The sequence below is a fragment of the Peromyscus californicus genome, unplaced genomic scaffold (genome assembly GCF_007827085.1).
Source record: "Peromyscus californicus insignis strain IS unplaced genomic scaffold, ASM782708v3 Scaffold_23__1_contigs__length_62951481, whole genome shotgun sequence".
In the NCBI taxonomy this organism is placed as follows: domain Eukaryota; kingdom Metazoa; phylum Chordata; class Mammalia; order Rodentia; family Cricetidae; genus Peromyscus; species Peromyscus californicus.
Genome location: NW_026294534.1, coordinates 58782415 through 58806239, shown reverse-complemented (window position 1 = coordinate 58806239; position 23825 = coordinate 58782415). Strand labels below are relative to the sequence as shown.

General features: G+C 38.9%; 1 protein-coding gene across 7 annotated transcripts in view; it reads right to left on the bottom strand.

Annotated features, from left to right (window-relative positions):
* Positions 1–1625: 1625 nt before the first annotated feature.
* The window catches only part of LOC128119187 (zinc finger protein 120-like), a 172081-nt gene continuing 149881 nt past the window's right edge, over positions 1626–23825 (bottom strand). For 2 of the 7 annotated variants that reach the window (XM_052752442.1, XM_052752440.1), the window contains 4 exons: positions 7875–7982; positions 6592–6718; positions 6329–6389; positions 1626–5237 (listed from right to left, as the gene is read on the bottom strand). In XM_052752442.1, coding sequence (XP_052608402.1) covers positions 4118–5237; positions 6329–6389; positions 6592–6718; positions 7875–7889 — 1323 coding nt within the window. In that variant the 5' untranslated portion in view covers positions 7890–7982 and the 3' untranslated portion in view covers positions 1626–4117. Of the gene's footprint in view, positions 5238–6328; positions 6390–6591; positions 6719–7496; positions 17204–22426; positions 22584–23825 lie in introns of those variants that run through there. The other 5 variants (XM_052752444.1, XM_052752446.1, XM_052752447.1 and 2 more) reach the window with 4 other exon arrangements.

The following is a 23825-nucleotide window of genomic DNA, read 5'->3' as shown; positions in this document are numbered from 1 at the left end:
GCCTTCCTGTTCCCAAAATTCTCCTCTCTCTAGTCCCACTTATACTTCCTGCCTGGCTACTAGCCAATCAGTGTTTTATTTATCAATCAATCATCCACAGCAAAAACATTTTTTTTAACAATCTGGAATGACATATATGTGCCTTTTTACCATTTGCGTATCTGATGCCCTAGGAGACCAGAAGAGCCATCTGACATCCTGGACCTAAAAATACAAGTAGTTCTGAGCCATCTGATGTGGGAACTAAGAACCAAACTTGGGTACTTAAGAGGAGCAGTACTACTGAGCAAACTCTCTAGCTCCCAAATGTATCATTATAATAAGGAAGATGAAGATGCCCAATTATCCTTTCTGTTTCACATCACTTGAAGGAGATGAAAGTCCTTGTTTGATGATTGTCAAGGATTCAATGGATTTCTATCCCTCTGCAAATGGACTCTCCACATTGTTTCTTAGTTTCATTATTAATACAGTACTCTTAATGTAAGCAAAGGTAGCAAAAGGTTTTGTTGAAACCAGTGATAGAGTCCCAACAGATCATATTAGGAAAAGTTCCATAATTCAAGATATGCTCTTTTTGGATTTTTTTTTTTTTTGAGACAGGCTATCTCTACATAGCTACAGCTGTCCTGGAACTCACTATGTGGACCAAGGTGGCCTCAAATTCAAGAGATATTGGCCTGCCACTGTCTCTCAAGTGCCAGGATTACAGGTTTGCAATTCTAAGCCCAGCTGTTTTTTAAAATGATTTATCTTTGAATTAGAGAAAGAATAAAATAAGATTTATAAAGAAGCCATCATTGATTTGATGAACAGCGATACTTCTTGAAATTCTATAGTTTTAAACCCTTTTTAAAAAGATTTATCAACTATGTATAGTGTTCTGCCTGCATGTATGCCTGTAGGCCAGAAGAGGGCACCATATCTCATTAAGGATTGTTGTGAGCCACCAAGTGGTTGCTGGGAATTGAACTCAGGACTTCTGGAAGAGCAGCCAGTGCTCCTAATCACTGAGCCATCTCTCCAGCTCCCAATAATTTAAACTGGCAAATCATTTCATATGTTCTCAATAATTGGGTTATTTTCTTTGTTTTGTTAATTTCAGCTACTTAAGAAATGTTGAACTGTGTGTGTGTGTGTGTGTGTGTGTGTGTGTGTGTGTGTGTGTGTGTGTATATACCTGTGCCATGGTGTGCATGTGACAGTGAGAGGACAACTTACAGGTGTCAATTACCTACTTTCCCTATGTGAGTTATCTACTTCCCCCATGTGAGTTCTAGAGATGAAACGTTGGGAGTCAAGTTTGGCTGAAAGTGACCTCATTAGCCCTTATTTAGGTTTAAAAATTATTTATGTATGTGCTGGTATGAGAGTGTATTTGTCACAGCCCAAGTGTAGAAATAAGAGAAAAACTTGTAGGGATAATATGGGTCTCCTAGAGATCAGACTTAGCAGCAACTAATTTTACCCACTGAGAAAATTATCTGGCATTCATTTGTGATTCTGAGAAAATGTTATAAGCAAGTGTTTAGTCCTCAGAATAAACTAACACATTCCAGGGAGGGAGGAGAGAGGGAGGGAGGGAGGAAGGGAGGGAGGGAGGGATAAGAGAAAAAGACAATATATCATTTTCATTTGCAAATACAATTTATTATTCAAATTGTCCTGTTTTTATCCATCCTGAGATGGCAATGTTTACAATCTGAAAAGACAATATTTTATTGATGCAATGTTTCAACTAATTTTATTTGTGAATCAGTGAGAAGGCTTGGTGGAAAATGTCTGTGATGTGCAGGGCTGGTACCTGACCTTGATAGATCCATATATATATATGGTGAAAAGTAGACTCCACAAAGTTGTCTTTAGTCTCCACATATTTGTCATGACCTAAAAAGCAATAATTACAATACAAACACACACCACATTTTTTGGAAAATAAATCCCATTGCTGTTATGTTATCTGGCATCTTTAGATATTTCACCTAGAAGGCAGTACTTCAAGATGAAGTGCCAAATTGGCAACTAATGGGGACATGAAGACATATTAAATATCAAATAATATATCCATATCCATATCAAATCAAGCTATGCTGTGAGATATACAGTAAATTGCTGATTATCATACTTTATTACATCTCAGCCAGAGAGATAAAAATGCTGCATTAGATAAACACGAGGTATTTTTTTCTTATATTCTCTTCTATTAGGCATTTTAACATAACATTGTTAAAATGTGTAGACAAAACAGCAAACATTGGGGGTATATCTTTTATCCTTGGACTTGTGTTCAAGAGGCTGACACATGAGAATCAAGAGTTGAACTGTATCCCTGACTAATTACAGATATCCAAGCCAGGCCAGATAACAAAAAGAACATCTCAAGGGAATTAGTGAATATATGAAACACAAAACCAGGAACAACAACCCAAGACCCTTCCACAGATACCCTTAATTGAAAAGTATGACCAAACACTGCCTGATGCTTAATAAACAATGGATCACTTAGATGATGGGCATCACATTCTATACAATGCAGCAGAAAAATATGTATCAACCAAGTGAAAGTGCAAAAAGATAAACAATAGCCACAGAAGGAATACAAGGACCATAAAATAAACTTCACTAAATGGATTTGCCACACATACAGCAAATTCTATACCTACTCCAAGTATTTCAAAATACAAACTCAACCACAGATGTTGATCTTCACCATTACACTTGCATGAACATGATAAATAATTTACTTCTTTCAGGATATAATGAAAAAGAGATGAAACAACATTTTTCCTTGAAACTGAAGACAACTTCGATGTTTAAAGTCTTTATCAAATTGTTTACATGAATAGGATTTTTCTCTTATATGAGTTTTTTTCTATTTTCTAACATCAAGTTGACATATAAAGTCTTTAGAACATTTACAGGGTGAGAGACATGCCCAAGCAGTTAAGACAAATTCATCCCCAGGACCAAGGTCAGGTTTTTGACAATTTCCTGAAATTCCTGGTACAAGATTACAGGGTTGGGGCTGGAGAGATGGCTCAATGATTAAGAACATCTGGCTGCTCTTCTAGAAGTCCTGAGTTCAATTCCCAGCAACGGTGGCTTACAACCATCTGTAATGGGATCTGGCACCCTCTTCTGGTCTTCAGGCATACATGCAGACAGAACAGTGTATACATAATAAAATTAAATCTTTAAAAAAAAAGATTACAGGGTCTAATCTTCTTGGGAACCAGCATAAACATATACATACCCACAAAGGCACATTGACATCACAAATTTAAAATGAAAACAAATCATTAAAAAGTTTTTACTCATGAATATTCTTCTCATGTAAGCATTCATTACTGTAACAGAGGTGTTGAGGCATCTGAAGGCTTACAGGGTTTTTCTTCATCATGAATTGGTTCATGTAACAGAAAGCAAGCATGTACACTTGAAGTCAGAGAAATTAATCCTTCTCAGTTGGTGGTATCATTTGGGAAGATTTAGGAAATGCTGTCCTGTTGGAAGAAATATGTCACTGGGGGTGGGTGGGTCTGAGAATTTACATCTGTACACCATTTTCAGATCCCACTCTCTGCTTCATGCTGCAGGTTGATGATGTGAGTTCTTAGCTTTCTGCTTTACCTACCACATCTGACAATTGTTGCCATGTCATTTTCATAGTGATCTGTAATATTCTGCAACCAAGGGCCAAATTAAACTCTTCTGTAAGTTGACTTAGACATTATGTTTTATCACAGCAACAGAAAAGGCACTAATACACATCCATAAAGTTTTATACCTGGATAAATTATTTCACATAATTGAAGAGAGGTGTGAAATCTAAAAGGGTTACCTCTTCATATTAATTTATATGGACATCATAATACTTGAACAGATTGTTGACACATCAGATCTTTTCTCCAGAATAATCTTGAGTAACTAAATATAAGTGTGTTGGCTAAAGATCTTACCAAATCCTTCATAGTCAGATTCCCTTCTGTACTAGTTTTTTTTCAGGTCCTCAAAGATTACTGTAATATGCAAAAGCTTGAACAGACCAATTACATACTAAAAGTTTTACTTGTGTATAAAGACTATCATGAAGTGCAGTTTACCACACTGATAACATTTATAAGGTTTCTCTGCAATGTGATTTTTTCTCATGAATTCTAAGATTACTGCTACATGTAAAGGCTTTATCACACTGATGACATTTGTAGGGTTTCTCTCCAGTATGTGTTCTGTTATGTAGTTGCAGATGACTTTGACGTGCAAAGGCTTTACCACATTGATTACATTTATAGGGTTTTTCTCCAGTATGTGTTCTTTTATGTAATCGGAGACTACTGTTAAATGTAAAGGCTTTACCACATTGATTACATTCATAGGGTTTCTCTCCAGTATGGGTTCTTTTATGTAGTCGGAGAGTACCATGACATGCAAAAGCTTTACCACATTGATTACATTCATAGGGTCTCTCTCCAGTATGTTTTCCTTCATGTACTCTGAGACTACTATGATGTGCAAAAGCTTTACCACACTGATTACATTCATAGGGTTTCTCTCCAGTATGTGTTCCTTTATGCATTCGGAGACCACTGTAACATGAAAAAGCTTCAGCACATTGATCACATTCATAGGGTTTCTCTCCAGTATGTGTTCTTTTATGTATTTGGAGACTACTATTTTGTGAAAAGGCTTTCCCACATTGATCACATTCATAGGGTCTCTCTCCAGTATGTATTCTTTTATGTATTTGGAGACTACTATTTTGTGAAAAGGCTTTCCCACATTGATCACATTCATAGGGTTTCTCTCCAGTATGTGTTCTTTTATGTACTTGAAGATGAGTGGGATCTGCAAAATCTTTGCCACATTGATTACATTTGTAGGGTTTCTCTCCAGTATGTGTTCTTTTATGTTTCTGAAGATTACTCTGACGTACAAAGGCTTTATCACATTGATTGCATTTGTAAGGTTTCTCTCCAGTATGTGTTCTTTTATGTACTCGGAGACTACTGTGATGTGCAAAAGCTTTACTACATTGATTACATCCATAGGGTTTCACTCCAGTATATGTTCTTCGGAGACTACTGTGGCGTACAAAGTTTTCACTATATTGAAGACTTTCATAGGGTTGCTGTCCAGCATGAATTCTTTCTTGCCTTTGAAGATGCCTATGATATGCGAAGTCTTTACTATACTGAGTATACTCAGAGGTTTTCTCTCCAGTATGACTACTTTCATACCTGCAAAGATAATTGGCAAATGTAAAAAGCTTTACCACATTCATTACACTGATGAATCTTTATATCTGAATGAATTAATTTTACAATTTGGTCTAACTGTAAAGAGGAATCAGATCTTAAGGTTTACACTCATGGTGTTCCTATTCATTAAGGATTGTTTTGCATTTTTGAAAGTGCCTGTGATGGTAAGAGCCTTTATTATATGGCTCACATTTATAGCATCTCTTTTCTAAATGAGATTTTTCAAATATTTAAAGAGAACTGGAGGAACTCTGAGATTTACCACAATTTTGCATTTGCAAATTTTCCTATACTGTGAGTCATACTACATTTGCAAAGTGAATTTCTCTGGTATGAGTTTGTTGATGTATTCCCAATGAAGTTGTAAAACCAATTAATTGTAAACTTGTATCACATTCTACAAGTCTACTCAAAGTGGGGACTACTACATATCTTCCTATTATTGAGAGACAGAGATAAGTTGATTCTTTCCATATCCCTATGCTTACATGGCTTATATCCAGAGTGACATATAATATACCTAGTAAATGAAGAATAACAAATAAAAGGTTTCCACATTGCATTCATACAGATTGACTTTCTGTTCTTCACAGACATGTGATATAGGGATTAAAGTTTCTCCACAATAACCTTCTTGATTCTCATAAACTGTCCCTCTCACTAAACTTAGGAGTTATGAGTATATGAGCTATACTAGTTTTACTATGGACTCTTTGCTTATTAAAAGGTTTTGGACAAATACTTATTACCTATTCAACATGCATACCTTTTGTAATATCTGAGTGGTATGAAACTAAATGGATTGGCAATTATACAGCATAGCTCTCATAGGGCTATGATTCAAATGATGTTATCAGTTAAGGCACTGTTTCCTTTCCTCTTTCTTAGAAGAGTGCCTTGTAAACACATATTAGCTACCTCACATTGAGGATATGTTTTTTTGAGGATTTAGTAATCATTAATACAATTTAAGCTGTGCTTATTTATACTGTTGCTTTTCTTTAAAACTTCTAGGACACATTAAAATTTCTCCATAGGAACACTTGTATCACCTTGCACATAAAAATTACCTTCGATGTCTTCTGGAACTTTGAAAATGTTCTTCAATAATATGGTCTTCCCAATTGTAGCCTAAAATATAATACCAAAAAATGTATGATATATTATTAGAAGTTGTGCAATATTTAAGTTACTGTGTTCAGTGAACCTTAAAACCATGCCTGATTTATCCACCTCATTCTTCCTCTTTCTCAACCAAAATTACAGAAGATTATCAATAACCAAGAATGAGTTGTCCCCTTATTTTAAATCACAAAGTAATATTCAGTCTTACCTATAGTAGTGAGGTTCCTGTAGGTCTCCAGCATCACATCTCTGTAGAGATTCTTCTGGGAAGAATCCAGCAAAGCCCACTCTTCCTCAGTGAAGTCAACATGCACATCACCATAGGTCACTGCATTCTAAAATATCCCATACATGTGTACAACAGAAAGTGTGATAGTGACAACACTGTAAATGTACACTTCCTTGACAATATACTTATATAAAATTCTGGTGCTCCCCACATTTATTCCATGATACAGAAGTTCTATGTAATCACCAAGTTATTTTAGAAAAAAACTGAATAATGAGGTTCCTCTATCATTTCTGCACTTTGACTAGAATATAGCCTTGGAAGAGAAATGCAAATAAATAGACATAAGGAGAGAGACGAGCAAACAGATCAATGGTATTGAGTACATTTTAGAGAAATTGTATGAAAACTTACTAGCTAGAAAAAAAGATGGGTAAGCTGGCTGTTGAGGCTCATGACTTTAATCTCAGCTCTCAGGAGGCAGAGGCATGTAAATGTAATTGAATTGGATGCCAGCCTGGCATATACAGTGAGTTCCAGGACAGCCAGAGTTACGTATTAGTAAGACCTCATCTTCCCAATAAAAATCAATAAAACAAACAAAAATGTAGAAGAACCCAGAGGTATTTACTAAAGTTCCTATGAAGAGTTATGCATTTACTCTGGTTCTGTATTCATCTTCCAGAAAACTGAAGAGCCTCAGTATAAACTGGAACAATAATATTATTAAAAGGGAATGCATGTTTAAACAGTTACAAATGGACAAATGAAAACATTAACAATGTAAATGTTGATCATAAACAACACAGGGCAGGAGAGTGGGCTCAGCAGTTAAGAGTGGTTGCTGGTCTTGCAGATAGGTGAGCTCAATTGACAGTACTTACATGGGGCTCACAACAATCCATTATTCCATGTTCAGGTGTTCTGAGGCCATCTTCTGACTACTCTGGGGACCAGCCATACATGTGGTGCATATCCCAGTATACAGGCAAAAGACTCATATTTGTTCAAAATAATTCAAAACAAACACAATATGTAGAAAGAAAGTAACACACTTGCAATCCAGTGACTCAGCAGGCTCAGGCAGTATACTGCCATCCTGAGAAACAGAATGATACCCTCTGCCAAATTTCAAAATTCAAGACATGGATGAAGCTCAGCACAACAGCATATGCTTGACATGTATAAAAACCTGTATTCCAGGCCCAGCAGTCACTAATATAAAAACAAAATGAAACAAAACCCTAGGTATACTGGCCCACCTTTAATCCTAGCATGTAGGATCCAGAATCAATGGGATCTCTGAGTTGAGGCCAGCCATCTTGGTCTACAGAGCTATTTTCAGGACAGCCAGGGCTACACAGAGAAACCTTGTCCACAAAAACAAAAACAACATTAAAAAAAAAATCAGGTTAGCAAAATGGCTTGGCGTTGAATATAAATTGCTTCAGGTGTATCTTATGTGATTTAGTGATATCATCTATAATGGTGGTGAAATCATGACAGCAGGACACAAAGAAGAGGAAATTGGTTAAGGCTATAGATACTCAAATCCCATCCTCAATGAGGAATTTCATCCAGAAAGGTTCCTCCTATTAAAGGCTCCACAAGCACCCCAAAGAAAGTCATCAAGGAGAGACAAGTGTTCAAATACTTTATCCTATCTGGATTCTGACCTAGGTCACTATAGACTTATGGTCATCCCATGATGAACATGCATTTAGTCTAACTTCAGTGTCCATAGTCTTCAACAGCTCTTACACAGTTCAAATGTCCAAAGTCTCTTCTGACACTCAAGACAATTGCCTGACTGTGAAGTCTTGTGAAATCAGAAAAACACGTTATATCTTTCCAATGTACAATGGCACAGAATACTCATTCCCATTCCAAAAAGGGGATAGGGGACACAGTGAGAGAAGATTGGACCAAGGCAACAGTGAAACTAGCAGGGCAAACACCAAATCCAGTAGCTCTGTCTGAGACACATGGGGCTTCAGTTCCAAAGGGTTTTGAAGTCACATTTTCCCTGCAACTTCTCATACATCTCTCTCTTTGGTTACTTTCACTCCCTATGTGCAGCTCTGCATGGCAGATATCTCACACCTTAGGTATCTCAACATCTTGTGGTCTGAAAAGGCAACCCAGGCTTCATCCTCACAGCATCATGAAATGAACTGTCACAGTCTCCTCACTGGGGCTCTGACTCTGCAAAATATAGATTCCTGCATCAAGGCTGAACTGAAACCACAGACTTAGAATCCATGACCTGAATTTTTGATTATTTTTTTCCAGAACCAGCACAAGTTTGGATTGGGATGGACCCTGCTGAGCTTGGACCACAGTTTGCATCAGGTTTTATATGAAACTTCTTTCTGGGGCTAGGAATCACTTTGCCTATTCCTTCCATTAATTGAAGGCCTAACAGGATGGAGTCTTACTCTCAGGACACCTTGCTAAGCTTCCACTGTAGAGAAGAGTCTTGAATTCTTTATTATCCTAAGTGAGGCAACCCAGAACCACATAGACAAACATATGTGTACTCACTTACAAGTGGATATAAGCTGTTAAGTAAAGAATAATTGTAGTACAATCCACAGACCCAGAAAGGCTAAGTAACAAGGATGGCTGTGGGGGTATTGGGGGTGAATGCATGGATTCACCTAGGAAGAGAAGATAGATTTTGTGGGTAGACTGAGGAAGGAACACAGGAAGGATCAGGTAAGGAACAGACAGAGGGAGAGAATACAGGGAGAGATGAGTTGAATAGGGGAGGTTTTAGAGGGTGATGTGAAAACCCAGTGCAGTGGAAACTTCCTGGAAGCTATGAGGGTGACCCTAGTGAGGATTCTAAGTAATCAAAAATACAGAGCCTGAACTTGAACTTGCCATCTTCTGTAACCACATAAGTCTCTCAGTGGTGAGACTAGGACACCAATCCAGCCACAAACTACTTGACTCACACTTGTCCTGTCTGCAAGATATGCTGGAGCAATGGTGGCTCACAGTTTGTGTAGTGGCCAACCAATGACTGGTTTAACTTAAGGCCCAAGCCAAAAAAGGGAGCCCGTGTCCAACACTGCCCAGATGAACAGGAACCAGAAGTTGGATGGATCAGAGGACTAGGGTAGAACCATAAGCAACTGACCAAAAGAAAAAAAAAGTCAATGAAATGATGCCTAATTATATTCTGCTGTAATCATATACCAGTACCTAGCCCAATTGTCATCAGAGGTGCTTCCTCCTGCAGCTGATGGGAGAGATGCAGAACATTAATGTCAATTAAACATTAATTAGAGCTCTGGGAACCATGCAGAAGAAGTGGGGAGGGAGAGAGATCAAGGACACAAGGAGAACACAGCCCACAGAATCAACTAAGCAGGTATCATAATGACTCACAGAGACTGAAGCAGCAATCATGGAGCCTGCATGGGTCTGTGCCAAGTCTTCTGCCTACATGCTGTGGTTGTTCACCTTGGTGTGTTTGTGGAACTCCTAACAGTAGGAGTGGGGGTGTGTCTGACTCATTTGCCTGCTCTTGGACCCTTTTCTTCTTACTGGGTTGCCTAATCCAGCCTTCATATGAGTGTTTGTGCCTAGTCTTATTGCATCTTGTTATGATATGTTCAGTTCATATCCCTGGGAGGCCTGCTCTTTTTTGAAGGGAATGAGAGGAGCAGTATAACTTGGGGAGTCAGAAGGAGGGGTGACTGGGAGGAGTGAAGGTAGGGGAGGTTGTAGTCAGGATGTATTATATGAGAGAATAAATAAAAAAAGAAAAACAACAAAAAAGAAATGAAAAAGCAATTATTCAAATTTCAATGACCATCATAGTCTGTAACAGCCCAACATGTTCAAATGTCCCAAGTATCTTCTGATACTCAAGACAATCTTTTGACTGTGACATCTTGTAAAATCAAGAAACAAATTAAATCTTTGCAACATACAATGACACAGCATACATTCTCATTCAGAAAGAGAGGAATGTGGCTGTGTCCCAGCCTCCAACTCATACAGACATCCCATGCTCAAGTGCAGACCATACAAGCTAGAAGAACAGGGAGACAAACCCAGGTAAAGACTCCCTGCTGGACTAGAGTCCACACCAGCCACCAGAAATCCAGGTAGGCTGCCCACTCATGAACCTCCTTCACTATTAAAGTCCAACACTATCCCCAATCCCACTTCACTCCTTGTTGCTGTGTCCTAGCTCCCAACTAGGGTGGAAATGGCCTGCTCTAACAAAGAACACACCAGCTACCAGAAGTCCATGTAGCCCCCCTGCCCACAGACCTCCCCCAATCTCACAGTGCCCCTCTACTTACACTTCCTTCTTTGCCTCTTCTCAGACCACACTTGGACCAAGATTCCCTGCTGGAACAAAGGCCATACCTGCTACCAGATTTCCAGTCCCCAACGTGGGTGGGAAGGAAACCTCAGTACCATAGCTCATATAGACCAGAAGACCAGAAAGCAAATACAGACCTAGGTACAAAACACCCATCCAACAAAAACAAACTCAGTCACCTAGATCTATAATTACCCCAAACCTATATACCTAGACGCCAGCTTAAGAACACAATCAACAACAGCCAGAGCAATATGTCACCACCAGAGCTCAGTTATTCTACTACAGCAAGCTCTGAATATTCCAACAAAGATGAAGAACAATAAAAGACCTTAAAACAAACTTTTAGATGATAGAGGTCCTTAGAAGAAGTGACTAAATCCCTTAAAGAAAGCAAGAAGCTCTAGAACCTAAGCCCTGGGATACAACCAGTCCCTGGGAACACCCACCCATTTCTGCCCCAGTTTCTGGCCAGCAGGAAAGACTTCTGTGGGCAGGCTTCCCACCAAAACCCCCCATTGAACCCAGCAATTCATAAGACAGATGCCCTACCTCAATACCCATTCCTCTGCAACACCTGTGGCTTCCTAAGATACAGAATCTGCCAGCTCTGACTGGATCAAGAGCCCTGATAAGACCAAGAGTGGCTCCATAAGCCACAGAATCAGCTAGCTTGGATTGGACCAAGAGCAGCTCCCTGACATACTAAATATGCCAGCTCCATTAGATCAAGAGCTAAGATTGCAATGAGAGGGGCTCCCTGAGACCCAGACACAGAAAGCACAAATTGGACCAAAAGCAGCTTGCTCAGACAAAGGCACCTCTTGCACCTCTTGGAAGAAGAGATAGGTAGATGCCAATGCAAAAATATATACAACAACGTAAAGAAAAGTAGGGCATCACCAGAACCTAGCTCAACAACAGCAAGACCTGAACATCACAATGTAGAAGAAGCAGAAGAAAGCAACCTTAAAAATAACTTCATGAAGATGCTAGAGGCCTTTAAAGAGGAAATGAAAAATTCCCTTAAATAAATCGGGGACAAGACAAACAAAAAATTGGAAGAAATCAATAAATCCTTTAAAGAAAGCCAAGAAAACCATGAAAAAACAATTAAACAAGTAAAGAAAACAGTTCAAGACCTGAAAAGTGAAATAAAACAATGAAGAAGACACAAACAGAGGGAATGCTGGAAATAGAAAATCTGAGTAAATGAACAGGAACTACAGATGCAAGCATAACCAACAGAATACAAGAGATGGAAGAGACAATCTCTGGTATAGAGGATACAATAGAGAAATAGATTCATCAGTCAAAGAAAATACCAAAGCCAAAAAAGTCATAACAAAACATCCAGGAAATCTAGGATACCATGAAAATGCCAAACCTAAGAATAATAGGGATAGAAGAAAGAGAAGAATACCAACTCAAAGGCACAGAAAATATATTCAACAAAATCATAGAAAAAAACTTTCCCAACTTAAAGAAGGAAATGCCTATGAAGATATAAGAAGCTTGTAGAACACCAAATAGACTAGACCCCCCCCCCCAAAGTCCTCTCCTCACATAATAGTTAAAGCACTAAACATACAGAATGAAGAAAGAATATTAAGTGCAGCAAAGGAAAAAGGCCAAGTGACTTATAAAGGCAGACCCATCAAAATAACACCTGACTTCTCAATGGGGACTTAGAAAGCCAGAAGGTGCTGGACAGATGTAATGCAGACACTAAGAGACAATGGATGTAAGCCTAGACTAATATAACCAGCAAAATTTTCAATCACCATAGACGGAGTGAACAAGACATTCCAGGACAAAACCAGATTTAAAGAATACCTATCCACAAATCCAGCCCTACAGAAAGCACTAGAAGGAAAATTCCAACCTAAGGAAGTCAGATATACCCACGAAAACACAGGCAATAGATAACCCCACAGCAGTAAATCCTAAAGAAGGGAAACACACACATACTACCACCAAAAGACAACAGGAATTAACAATCACTGGTCATTAATATCCCTTAATATCAATGGACTTAATTCACCTATAAAAAGACACAGGCTAACAGAATGGATATGAAATCAGGATTCATCTTTCTGCTGCATACAAGGAACACACCTCATCTTCAAAGACAGACAGTACCTCAGAGTAAAAGGCTGGGGAAAGACTTTCCAATGAAAAGGACTTAAGAAGCAAACTGGTGTAGCTATCCTAATATCTAACAAAAATAGACTTCAAACTAAAATCATTTAAAAGAGATCGGGAAGGACATTGCATACTCATCACAGGAAAGATCCACCAAGATGAAGTTTCAGTTCTGAACATTAATGCCCCAAATACAAGGGCACACACATTTGTAAAAGAAACATTACTAAAGCTTAAGTCATACATCAATTAAATCCCCATACACTAGTAGTGGGAGACTTCAACACCCCACTCTCACCACTGGACAGATCTACCAGACTGAAACTTGACAGAGAAATAAGGGAACCAACAGATGTTATGACTCAAATGGACTTAATAGACATCTACAGAACATTCCACCCTAAAAAGAATATACCTTCTTCTCAACACCCCATGGAACCTTCTCTAAAATCAACCACATGCTTGGCAACAAAGCAAATCTCAACAGATACAAAACAATTGGAATAACCTCCTGTATCTTATCAGATCACCATGGCTTAAAGTTAGGTTAAACAAAAACAACAACAACAACAACAAAAATTACAGAAAGCCTACAATATTATGGAAACTGAATAATGATCAACTGAATCACCAATGAGTCAAAGAAGAAATAAGAAAGAAAGACTTCCTAGAATAGAATGAAAATGAATGCACTACATACCCAAACGTATGGGACACTATGAAGGCAGTGCTAACAGGAAAATTCATAGCACTAAATGCACACATAAAGAAGTTGGGGAAATCTCATACTGGTGACTTAACAGCAAACTTAAATTCTGTAGAACAAAAAGAAGCAAAGTCACTAAGGAGGAATAGATACCAGGAAATAATCAAATTGAGAGCTGAAATCAATAAAATAGAAACAAAGAGAACAATACAAAGAATCAATGAAACAAAGTGAGAAAATCAACAAGATAGACAAGCCCTTATCCAAACTAACCAAGAGGCAGAGAGAGTGTATCTAAATTAACAAAATCAGAAATGAAAAGGGAGACATAACAACAGACAACAAGGAAATCCAGAGAATCATCAAGCCATACTTCAAAAACCTGTACTCCACAAAACTGCAAAATCTAAAAGAAATGGACAATTTTCTAGATAGGTACCACACACCACAGTTAAATCAAGACCAGATAAACAATTTAAATAGACCAATAACCCCTAAAGAAATAGAATCAGTCATTAAAAGTCTCCCAACCAAAAAAAAAGCCCAAGAACAGATGGTTTCAATGCAGGAGTCTACCAGATTTTCAAAGAAGAGATAATACCAATACTCTTCAAATTGTTCCATACAATAGAAACAGAAGGAACATTACCAAACTTTTTATGAGGCTACAGTTATTCTATTTCCAAACCACCAAGATGCAACAAAGAAAGAGAATTATAGACCAATCTCCCTCATGAACATTGATGCAAAAATACTCAATAAAATATTGGCAAACAGACTCCAAGAACACATCAAAAAATTATCCACTATGATCAAGTTAGCTTCATCCCAGAGATGCAGGAATGGCTCAACATAGAAAAATCTGTCAATGTCATACACCATATAAATAAAATGAAAGAAAAAAACCACATGATCATCTCATTAGATGCTGAAAAAGCCTTTGATAAAATTCAACACCCCTTCATGATAAAGGTCTTGGAGAGATCAGGAATACAAAGAACATACTGAAACATAATAATTTACACGCAATTTACAGCAAGTCAACATCAAATTAAATTGAGAGAAACTCAAAGTGATTCCATTAAAATAAGGAACAATAAAAGGTTGTCTGCTCTCCCCATATTTATTCAATATAGTACTTGAAGTTCTAGCTAGAGCAATAAGACAACAAAAGGAGATCAACGGGATACAAATTGAAAAGGAAGAAGTCAAACTTTCATTATTTGCAGCTGATATAATAGGCTACATAAGTGACCCCAAAAATTCCACTAGGGAACTCCTAAAGCTGAGAAACACCTTCAGTAATGTGGCAGGATACAAGATTAACTCAAAAAAATTAGTAGCCCTCCTATATACAAATGACAAATGGGCTGAGAAAGAAATCAGAGAAACATCACTCTTTACAATAGACACAAATAACATAAAATACCTTGAGGTAACTCTAACTAAGCAAGTGAAAGACCTGTATGACAAGAACTTGAAGTCTCTGAAGAAAGAAATTGAAGAAGATAGCAGAAAATGGAAAGATCTCCCATGGTCATGGATAGTAAAAAAGGCAATCTTACCAAAAGCAATCTACAGATTCAATGCAATCCCCATCAAAATACCAACACAATTCTTCACAGACCTGGACAGAACAATAGTCAACTTCATTTGGAAAAACAAAAAACCCAGGATAGCTAAAAGAATCCTGTACAATAAAGCAACCTCTGGAGGCATCATGATCCCTGACCTCAAGCTCTACTATAGAACTATAGTAATAAAAACAGCTTGGTACTGACACAAAACCCAACATGTGGACCAATGGAATCGAACTGAAGACCCTGACATCAAGCCACACACCTATGAACACCTCATTTTTGACAAAGAAGCCAAAACGGTACAATGGAAAAAAGAAAGCATCTTCAACAAATGGTGCTGGCATAACTGGATGTCAACATGTAGAAAATTGCAAATAGATACATATCTATCACCATGCACAAAACTCAAGCCCAAGTGGATTAAAGACCTCAATATAAAACCACTTACACTGAACTTGATAGAAGAGAAAGTTGGAAGTAGTTTTGAATGCATTGGCACAGGAGATCACTTTCTAAATATAATACCAGTAGCTCAGACACTGAGAGCAACAACTAACAAATGGGATCTCCTGAAACTGAGATGCCTCTGTAATACAAAGGACACAGTAAATAAGACAAAACAGCAGCCTACAGAATGGGAAAAGATCTTCACCAACCTCACATCTGACAGAGGGCTGATCTCCAAAATATATAAAGAACTCAAGAAACTGGACATCAGAATAACGAACAATCCAATTAAAAAATGGACTACAGAGCTAAAAAGAGAAAACCCAACAGAAGAATCTCAAATGGCTGAAAGACATTTAAGGAATTGCTCAACATCCTTAGGGAAATGCAAATCAAAATGACTCAGATACCATCTTACACCTGTCAGAATGGCTAAGATCAAAAACACTGAAGACAGCTTATGTTGGAGAGGATGCAGAGCAAGGGAAACAATCCTCCACTGTTGGTGGGAGTGAAAACTTACACAGTCTCTTTGGAAATCAGTATGGCAGTTTCTCAGAATATTGGGAATCAATCTTCCTCAAGACCCAGCTATACCACTCTAGGAATGCTTAATCATACCATAAGGACATATGCTCAACTATGTTCATAGCAGCATTATTTGTAATAGATAGAACCTGGAAACAACCTAGATGCCCCTCAACTGAAGAATGGATAAAGAAAATGTAGTACATATACACAATGGAGTAGTACTCAGCAGAGAAAAACAATGAAATCATTAGGTCTGCAAGCAAATGGATGGAATTAAAGCAACATTTATAGCTCAATCTTCTCCCATTTCTCAGGGATCATTAAGAAAGATGTAGCAGGAAGAGCATAAAAGGCAGAGGTGAACTCTGTTCCCCCAGATCCAGATCCCTGTGGCTCATACCTAGTTCTGCAACAGATCACCAGCTGAAGCCACCCTTTCCCCGGCCCACATTTCCTGTGGATCCCACATCTTTGCCATTCTTGCCAAAAGAGGGTATATACACATTGGTCATAGAGCAGAGATGGATGGCTCTGGAGACTCACCAGATGTCTTGATACTTTATATTCATGACTTGGTTTGTCATAATATTAACATACAAAAGGCTGAGAAACAACACTGGAAGCTAATTGTGAAGCTTACTGGACTCCTTAGTTGCTCTTTTCATTAATAAAAGAAGAACTATCTAGCCCTTGGCCATGAACCACATACTCTTAATTGACACTGATCAAGTAAGGATGATGCTCTACTATGATTGGCTTAGCTCAGAGTCCTACAGCTCCAACCCTGGTGCCCCCCTTAACAACTTTTGTATGAAAGTGATTGCATCTCCTCTTATTTCTGAATGGATTTTCAACTTGATATATACCAAATCTGGAGAAAATATAAATATATATATATATATATATATATATATATATATATATATATATATATATATATAAAACTTTTGCTATACTAACTATGCATATCTACCTTCTTACTCATGAATGTTAGGATCATTTTCCTATGATGGATGATTAGATATAAGTCTGCATCAGAGTGAGGAAAGGAAAACTTTTCCAAACCAAATGCAAGATAACAGACTTTTAATCAAACACTGAATGACTTGTATTATATACCTAAAGCAACTTGTTCTCTTCTAATTACTTTATAAGTCACAGGAACTTTTGAAAATAAATTTATCCCCATTTTTATGAGTGTGTGTGAAGAAAGAATGTCTTCCATATTTGTACAGGTGACACACCAGAAAAGAGGGTATCAGATAACCTGGACCTGGAGTAGCAGGTAGTTAGTTATACGTGCTGGGATCTGAACTCAGGTTATCCCTAAGAGGAATATGTGCTGAGTGACCTACCATGCTCCATAATACTTTTTATTCAATACACTAAAAGTCTTTCACAGATTAACAACAACAAAACCTAAATAAATAAAGTAAATTAATGATCCCTGGGAACATGATGTATCAACATTAAGAGGTTGTATATGGTCAATTTGCACCATAAATTGAATACAATCCAAAGACAATGCCCAATAATTTATAACAAAAGCTGATTCCAAAGCTACATGCAAGTGGAAACACTCAGAATGCTCAATGGGATTATGAAAAAATAGTACAGAGATTGACACAATGTGACTTCTATATTTACTACAAAGCTACAATAATCAAGAATGTGTAAAATATTTGTGAAAGAATAAAGGGGATGGAGAGAATAAGCCAAGATCAAAAGTAGGAAAATACAATCAACTTTTCATAAAAAGACCAAAGGAAAGTCAGCCAGGATAACTATGATCTTGACCAATGTTACCCAGCTACCTATGATTCTACATGTACATAAATTAAAGAAGCATGGACTTCACAACTCATACAAAATTAACTCAAAGTGACTCAAACTTTTATGTTTCTTACTCTCCAGCTACTGATATTTCTTCCAGAGAGGCTCCATGCTCTAGAGCCCTTTCTGCAAATGTAGGTGATTTCCTCTAGAGTCTACTAGGGCTCTACAGCCCTTCTTGCCCACTGTGGTTTTAGGCAAACTCAGCCCTACTGACGCCCAATCACAAAACAATGTAGAAGAATAATTTAATGTTTGCTTCCTGCCACATGAATTATGACAAGATGTGGAATCTTCTCTGTCTACCTGCCTAATACCATGCAAAATTGAGATACCTCTGGAGGTATTCCAGAAACTTGTTTGTCCCCTAAAACTGAACTTCGCTGAATCCCACCATGGTGGCTGGTAGTAGCAGAAAGTTAAAAGCATTCTAATTATGTATTGCTGAAGGATGACCTTCATCACCGCTTTTCACCATTTTCTAAACCATCTGTAACAATTATAAGAAACCTGAAAGTGGAATGTAATGTTCAGAACTTTTAGAAACCAGGCCTTCATTTTTCCAATCTGTCTTTCCACTGCACACCAAAAGCAATTTCTTTGTGTGCACACTGGATAGTGATATTACAAGCAGCATACCCTCTCATACCCAGGGCTGCAGAGCCTCCCCCTCCTCAGAGAATTCACACTCAGGGAGGCTCAGAGGACAAGGGCCACTACCCAGGTCACCACAGGGACCAACGGAACCTCATTCTGGCTCTTGGTATAGCCTAGTCCCAGCAGCTCAGATCCCGATAGCTCATCCAACCTGCTCTTCCTAGTCTGGGGACAGTGGCTCCCACACTCGCTATGGCATGGCTTGTGGTCTTCCTTACAACTCTCTACAACAGAACCAGAGGAGAAACCTGAAAAGAACCTGTAAGCTACCTCCAACTGGTACTCCTGACTGCTAAGCCTTCCAGAGTTCTTCATTAGCTAAGACCACCCAGCTGGGCCTTGGAACATTAGAGGTTACCCTATTAGATGAGCAGAGTTCAAATGGCTCGGACAGCACAGGCCTTCCCAGCTCTGCCCTTCCACCCTATGGTCAGACATTGCCCTCATCCGGGAAATTTGTAGTTTAGTAGAATCTTCCATTCTCCCAGAGGACTTCCTGTTCCTCTTCCAAGGCACAAGGTCCTTTCTGTGCACATTCCATTACACACTCAATGTCCTGTGCAGCCAACCCTCTGCTTCACAGCTCAGAGGTTCTGCAGACAAACACGGGTTACATGCCAACAGTAACTGTTGTTAAAGCAAAAAGAGGCCATGGATTAGAAAACAATGAAGGGTCAATGGGAAGGTTTGGAGGCAGGAAAGAGAAATTGGAAATGAAGTAACAATAATCACACAAAATTATGTTCAAAAGTTGAAAGAGGCTTTATGGCCATGTGCTCCAGAGATTTCTACTAGAGCACCCCAAGCACTACTCATGCCCTGTTTCTCAGACTGTACATCTTCAACCTGGAAAACACAGTCATGTTAGGCAGGGCCACACCATTTTATCCAGTTCTTCCATTTTGGTTGAACTAGTGTAACTGAAGTAATTTGGTTTCATGAAAGTTCAGTTCGTTATCCAGATTCTTGATTGCCTGGTGTGTGGATGGAAGAAATGGCCAGTCAGGACATTGATCAATCATCTATAATTGATTACCTCACTGCTCATTGCTAATGTCAACTACTGTCAAAGCAGGAAAGCTTTTACCCCCCTTCTTCCCTATCCCTATCTGTGCTTTGACGATGCCTACTTTACTGGTCAGTGAATGTAATTCTTACATAGGTCTCACGTCATTTTCAAATCTGCAATATAATCTAGAGAAGTTGGAAGACACTCACCCCCTGGTCTATTTTTCCTTTTCACAAACTAATCAAGGCCCAGACTGGAAGGAGTTGCTAGACTGTCTTTCCAGCACTGGGCAGCGAGGCAGGAATAAACGTTCAAAGTAATTCTGAATTACAGAGTGTGAGGCAAGCCTGAGAAACAGCAGACATTGACTAAACTAGTGGTTCTCAATCTTCCTAATGCTCTGGTCCTTTAATACAGTTTCTCATGTTGTAGAACCCCCTCTATAAAATTATTTTCAATGCTACCTTATAACTATAATTTTGCTACTGTTATGAATTGTAATATAAATATCTGTGTTTTCCAATGGTCTTAGGCCACTCTTCTCCTATGATAGGGTCATTTGATCCCTCAAAGGAAGTCCCAACCTCCCCAAGATGAGAACCACTGCTCTAAACTGATACAAATAAATAAATAAATAATACTTAAGAAAAAATGGAATGGAATTCTTAATGACTAAGAACACTGGAAAATAGAAACAAATAGAGATTATAGCAGTAATGCATTTAAAGGAAATGAAATTTAACTAATAATTAATAACCTTTTAAAATGATAAAGATAATTGGAAGGATACTTAGGTATAATGACTTTGAAACAGAGTAGGCACTTCCCTGGTAGAGAGAATGCCATTAATAAAACACTGTATGACTTTGTCCATGTAAAATGTTAGCTGCTAGGTGCTGTAAGCTGACACAGATTTATAGACAATGGCCTGTGTCTCAAACCTCTGAGCTGACTTAACTGTGTCAACTAGAACTGCACATATCTGCATAGGAGAGTTCCCTAACTCTGAATACTGAATACTCAGTAATTCAAGTCACCCTCCCTAAATTGTACACCCACCAATTCTGTCTGTCTTCATTCACATGGAAGGAATTAATACATGCTGGGGAATGTCACAAAAAGTCACTCACCTTGCCCTATCAGGTCCTTCAGGAGACCCCTACAGCTCACTGCCTTAAACTTCAGTCTGTGATCTAGCTGTTGTCTAGTCTGTTTCCCCTTGCAGTGTGCACAGTACACTGTTCCTCCTCTTCTGTTCTGAAGGGAGAAGCCAAGCTCCACACACAAATCCTTACCCTCTTCTGCAATGAACAGTCCACTATGTGACTCAAACTGGTAATGTTAGAACTCTGTGGTGCTACAGACCTGTAATCCAAGGATTTAGGGTGGTTAGTCAGGAGGATAGCAAGGGCAATGCCCTGTGAGGCTACAGATGGGATTCAAGTTAACCTCAATCAACACTGGAGGCCTTGACTGAAAACCAGTTTTCAAAAAGGCTGGAGAGCTGGGCAATGGTGGCTCATACCTTTAATCCAAGCACTTGGGAGGCAGAGGTAGGTGGAACTCAGTGAGTTCAAGGCCACCCTGGTCTACAAAGTGAGTTCAAGGACAGCCAGCAGTGTTACACAGAGAAACCCAGTCTGGAAAAACCAAAAAAAAAAAAAAAAAAAAGCTGGATATGCAGCTGTTCTAGAATTAATATACCTTTATGGCACACCAGGACTTAAATGTTGCACGTGACCCTTCAATAACCCATTGAGAAGCATGTTAGAGGCCTGTTTTGGATGGGGGATGGGCTTTTTGGCTGGCTGTAAATCAGGGTTGTCTCCTTTATTATGGGAATGTAGCTTACTGGCTGCTTAATCCGGGTGAACAAACATTTACATTTTACCATACTAATCTCTAACAGGTATGGTTAGCATTCTACTTTTCTTTGGGATATTGCCTAAATTCTACTTTGTGTGACTTAATGTCTCCTAAGAATTGAGAAATCCTTATGTCATCAATTCTATTACCATCAATTCTACTCTTCTACATCATTTTAGCAGTGGAGTGTTACTGTACTCAGGAGATACAGTTTACAAGCTCCACAAAATTAACTCCAGATGGATCCTACACACAAATGTTAAAAGTCAAGCGTGCAGAACTTCTGGAAAATATTAGCGAGACCAGGGTTCAGAGAGTTTGGCAAATCTGCTTGACAATACAGGTACTACAGTAGGCGCCAGCATTCCACAGTGACCTCAACAAGAAGAATATTTCTAAGCACCAATGCTCTGCACAGATGCAGCCCGTGGAGTGAAGGTATTCAGATGCTGCCGCCCAGTCAAGGGAGTTGCAAGGATCAGGCAGGACCACAGAGGGGCCACACAGGGCACATTGGGCCAGGCATAAATAAAACGAATTCTGTTCTGGCCGCTGGCTTCTACCCAGCCGGGAGAAGACCCACCACACCAGCTGCCGCGGAGAGCCGGCAGCTCCTCCCAATCTGGGGACAGCAGCCCCTCGCTCACTATGGCCGGCCACTCCTCCCCATCTGAGGACGGGGGCCACTCACTCACCATGGCAAGGCTGCTTAGATCGCCAGCGCTCTCCCCATAAAAGAGTACACAGCGCAACACAAGGGCAAACTTCCGATTCTCAGCAGAGAAGCTCAGCCAGAAGCCTGGCAACCGGAAGAACCCTCCCACGTTACTAGCGGGTCTGCTGGAGGCTCTGATAGGCTAGTGAGGTCTGAGTGGCAGGACTGAATGAGCCGGAAGGGACTTAGCACAGTGATTCCCAACCCTGGCTTTCACCATAAGCACAGATTGGCTGGAGATTTGCACCAAACTGAACAGCAAGTCTCTTGTTAATATATACCAATAGGTACAGTTTTAAAAGGAAGTATGCAAATTCAGAAAAAGGCTAATCGGACAATGTCACACAAGAGGAGCACAGGGTATCTCATAAACATTATGAACAAAGTCCACAGTGGCATTGGGGCTGATAAACACAGCCGCATCTGTGGAAAGAATTGGGGTCTCAGGACCTGAGGCAGCACCTTCCCATAGGCCCTGGCCCCAGGCATTTACCAGCTCTTCCAAGTATATTCTAGGTTTTAAAGAAGGAGCTCTATTTATTTCCCTATACATCAGGGCCTTACAGAAAGCTCCCAAGGCCTAGGCAGATTGCCAAACTTGGAGAGGTCTGGTTTCTCAAGTATCTTCTAGAAGTTCTGCACTTCCAGTTTGACATTTAGGTGTAAGATTCAATTGGAGTTAATGTTATGAAGGTTACAAATGGAATCTCACGTACTGGGTAGCACTCCACTACTAAGCTATGATGTGGAAGAGTAGAGTTGGTGATATAAAGAATTTGTCAATACTTGGGAGACAGTAAGTCAAACAAAGAATTTAGCTAAGGGAAGGCTGCCTCTAAAATACCCCAAAGGTAAGTAGTATGTTAACCAGGTTTGTTAGAGATAGGATATTAGCATGTAAATGTTTGTTCACGTTTTATGTATATTGTTTTTGGTCACACATTTATAGTAAAAACAGCTAGTGGGATGCTCATCGATGGAGAGGATACAGAGACCCTCTGTGTAAAGATCTCACTATAGTAAGCTGGAGCATCATAGTTTTAAGAGGGATTTCTTAGTTCTGTTGTACTGGATGCTGTAACATCAATTTGATGATACTTTATGCATTTGCTGTTTGTTTATATTGCCTCCACATACCCATTAAAAACCAAAAGCATGCTTATAGTAGTGATGCCATGTATTCTATGAAGACTGTCTTGTGTTTTCTCTAAGGTTTAGTTTAACAGATTATACCTAGGAAATATTAATTTATTACATTATCTTATACATAGTTTCTATTCAGCTGTTTTTAGTTAGTTGTTGTTGCTCAGCACTATATTAAGACAAACAATTGGCACCTTCCTATGATCAGGTGTGCCTGCTTACAAAGGATGACTACC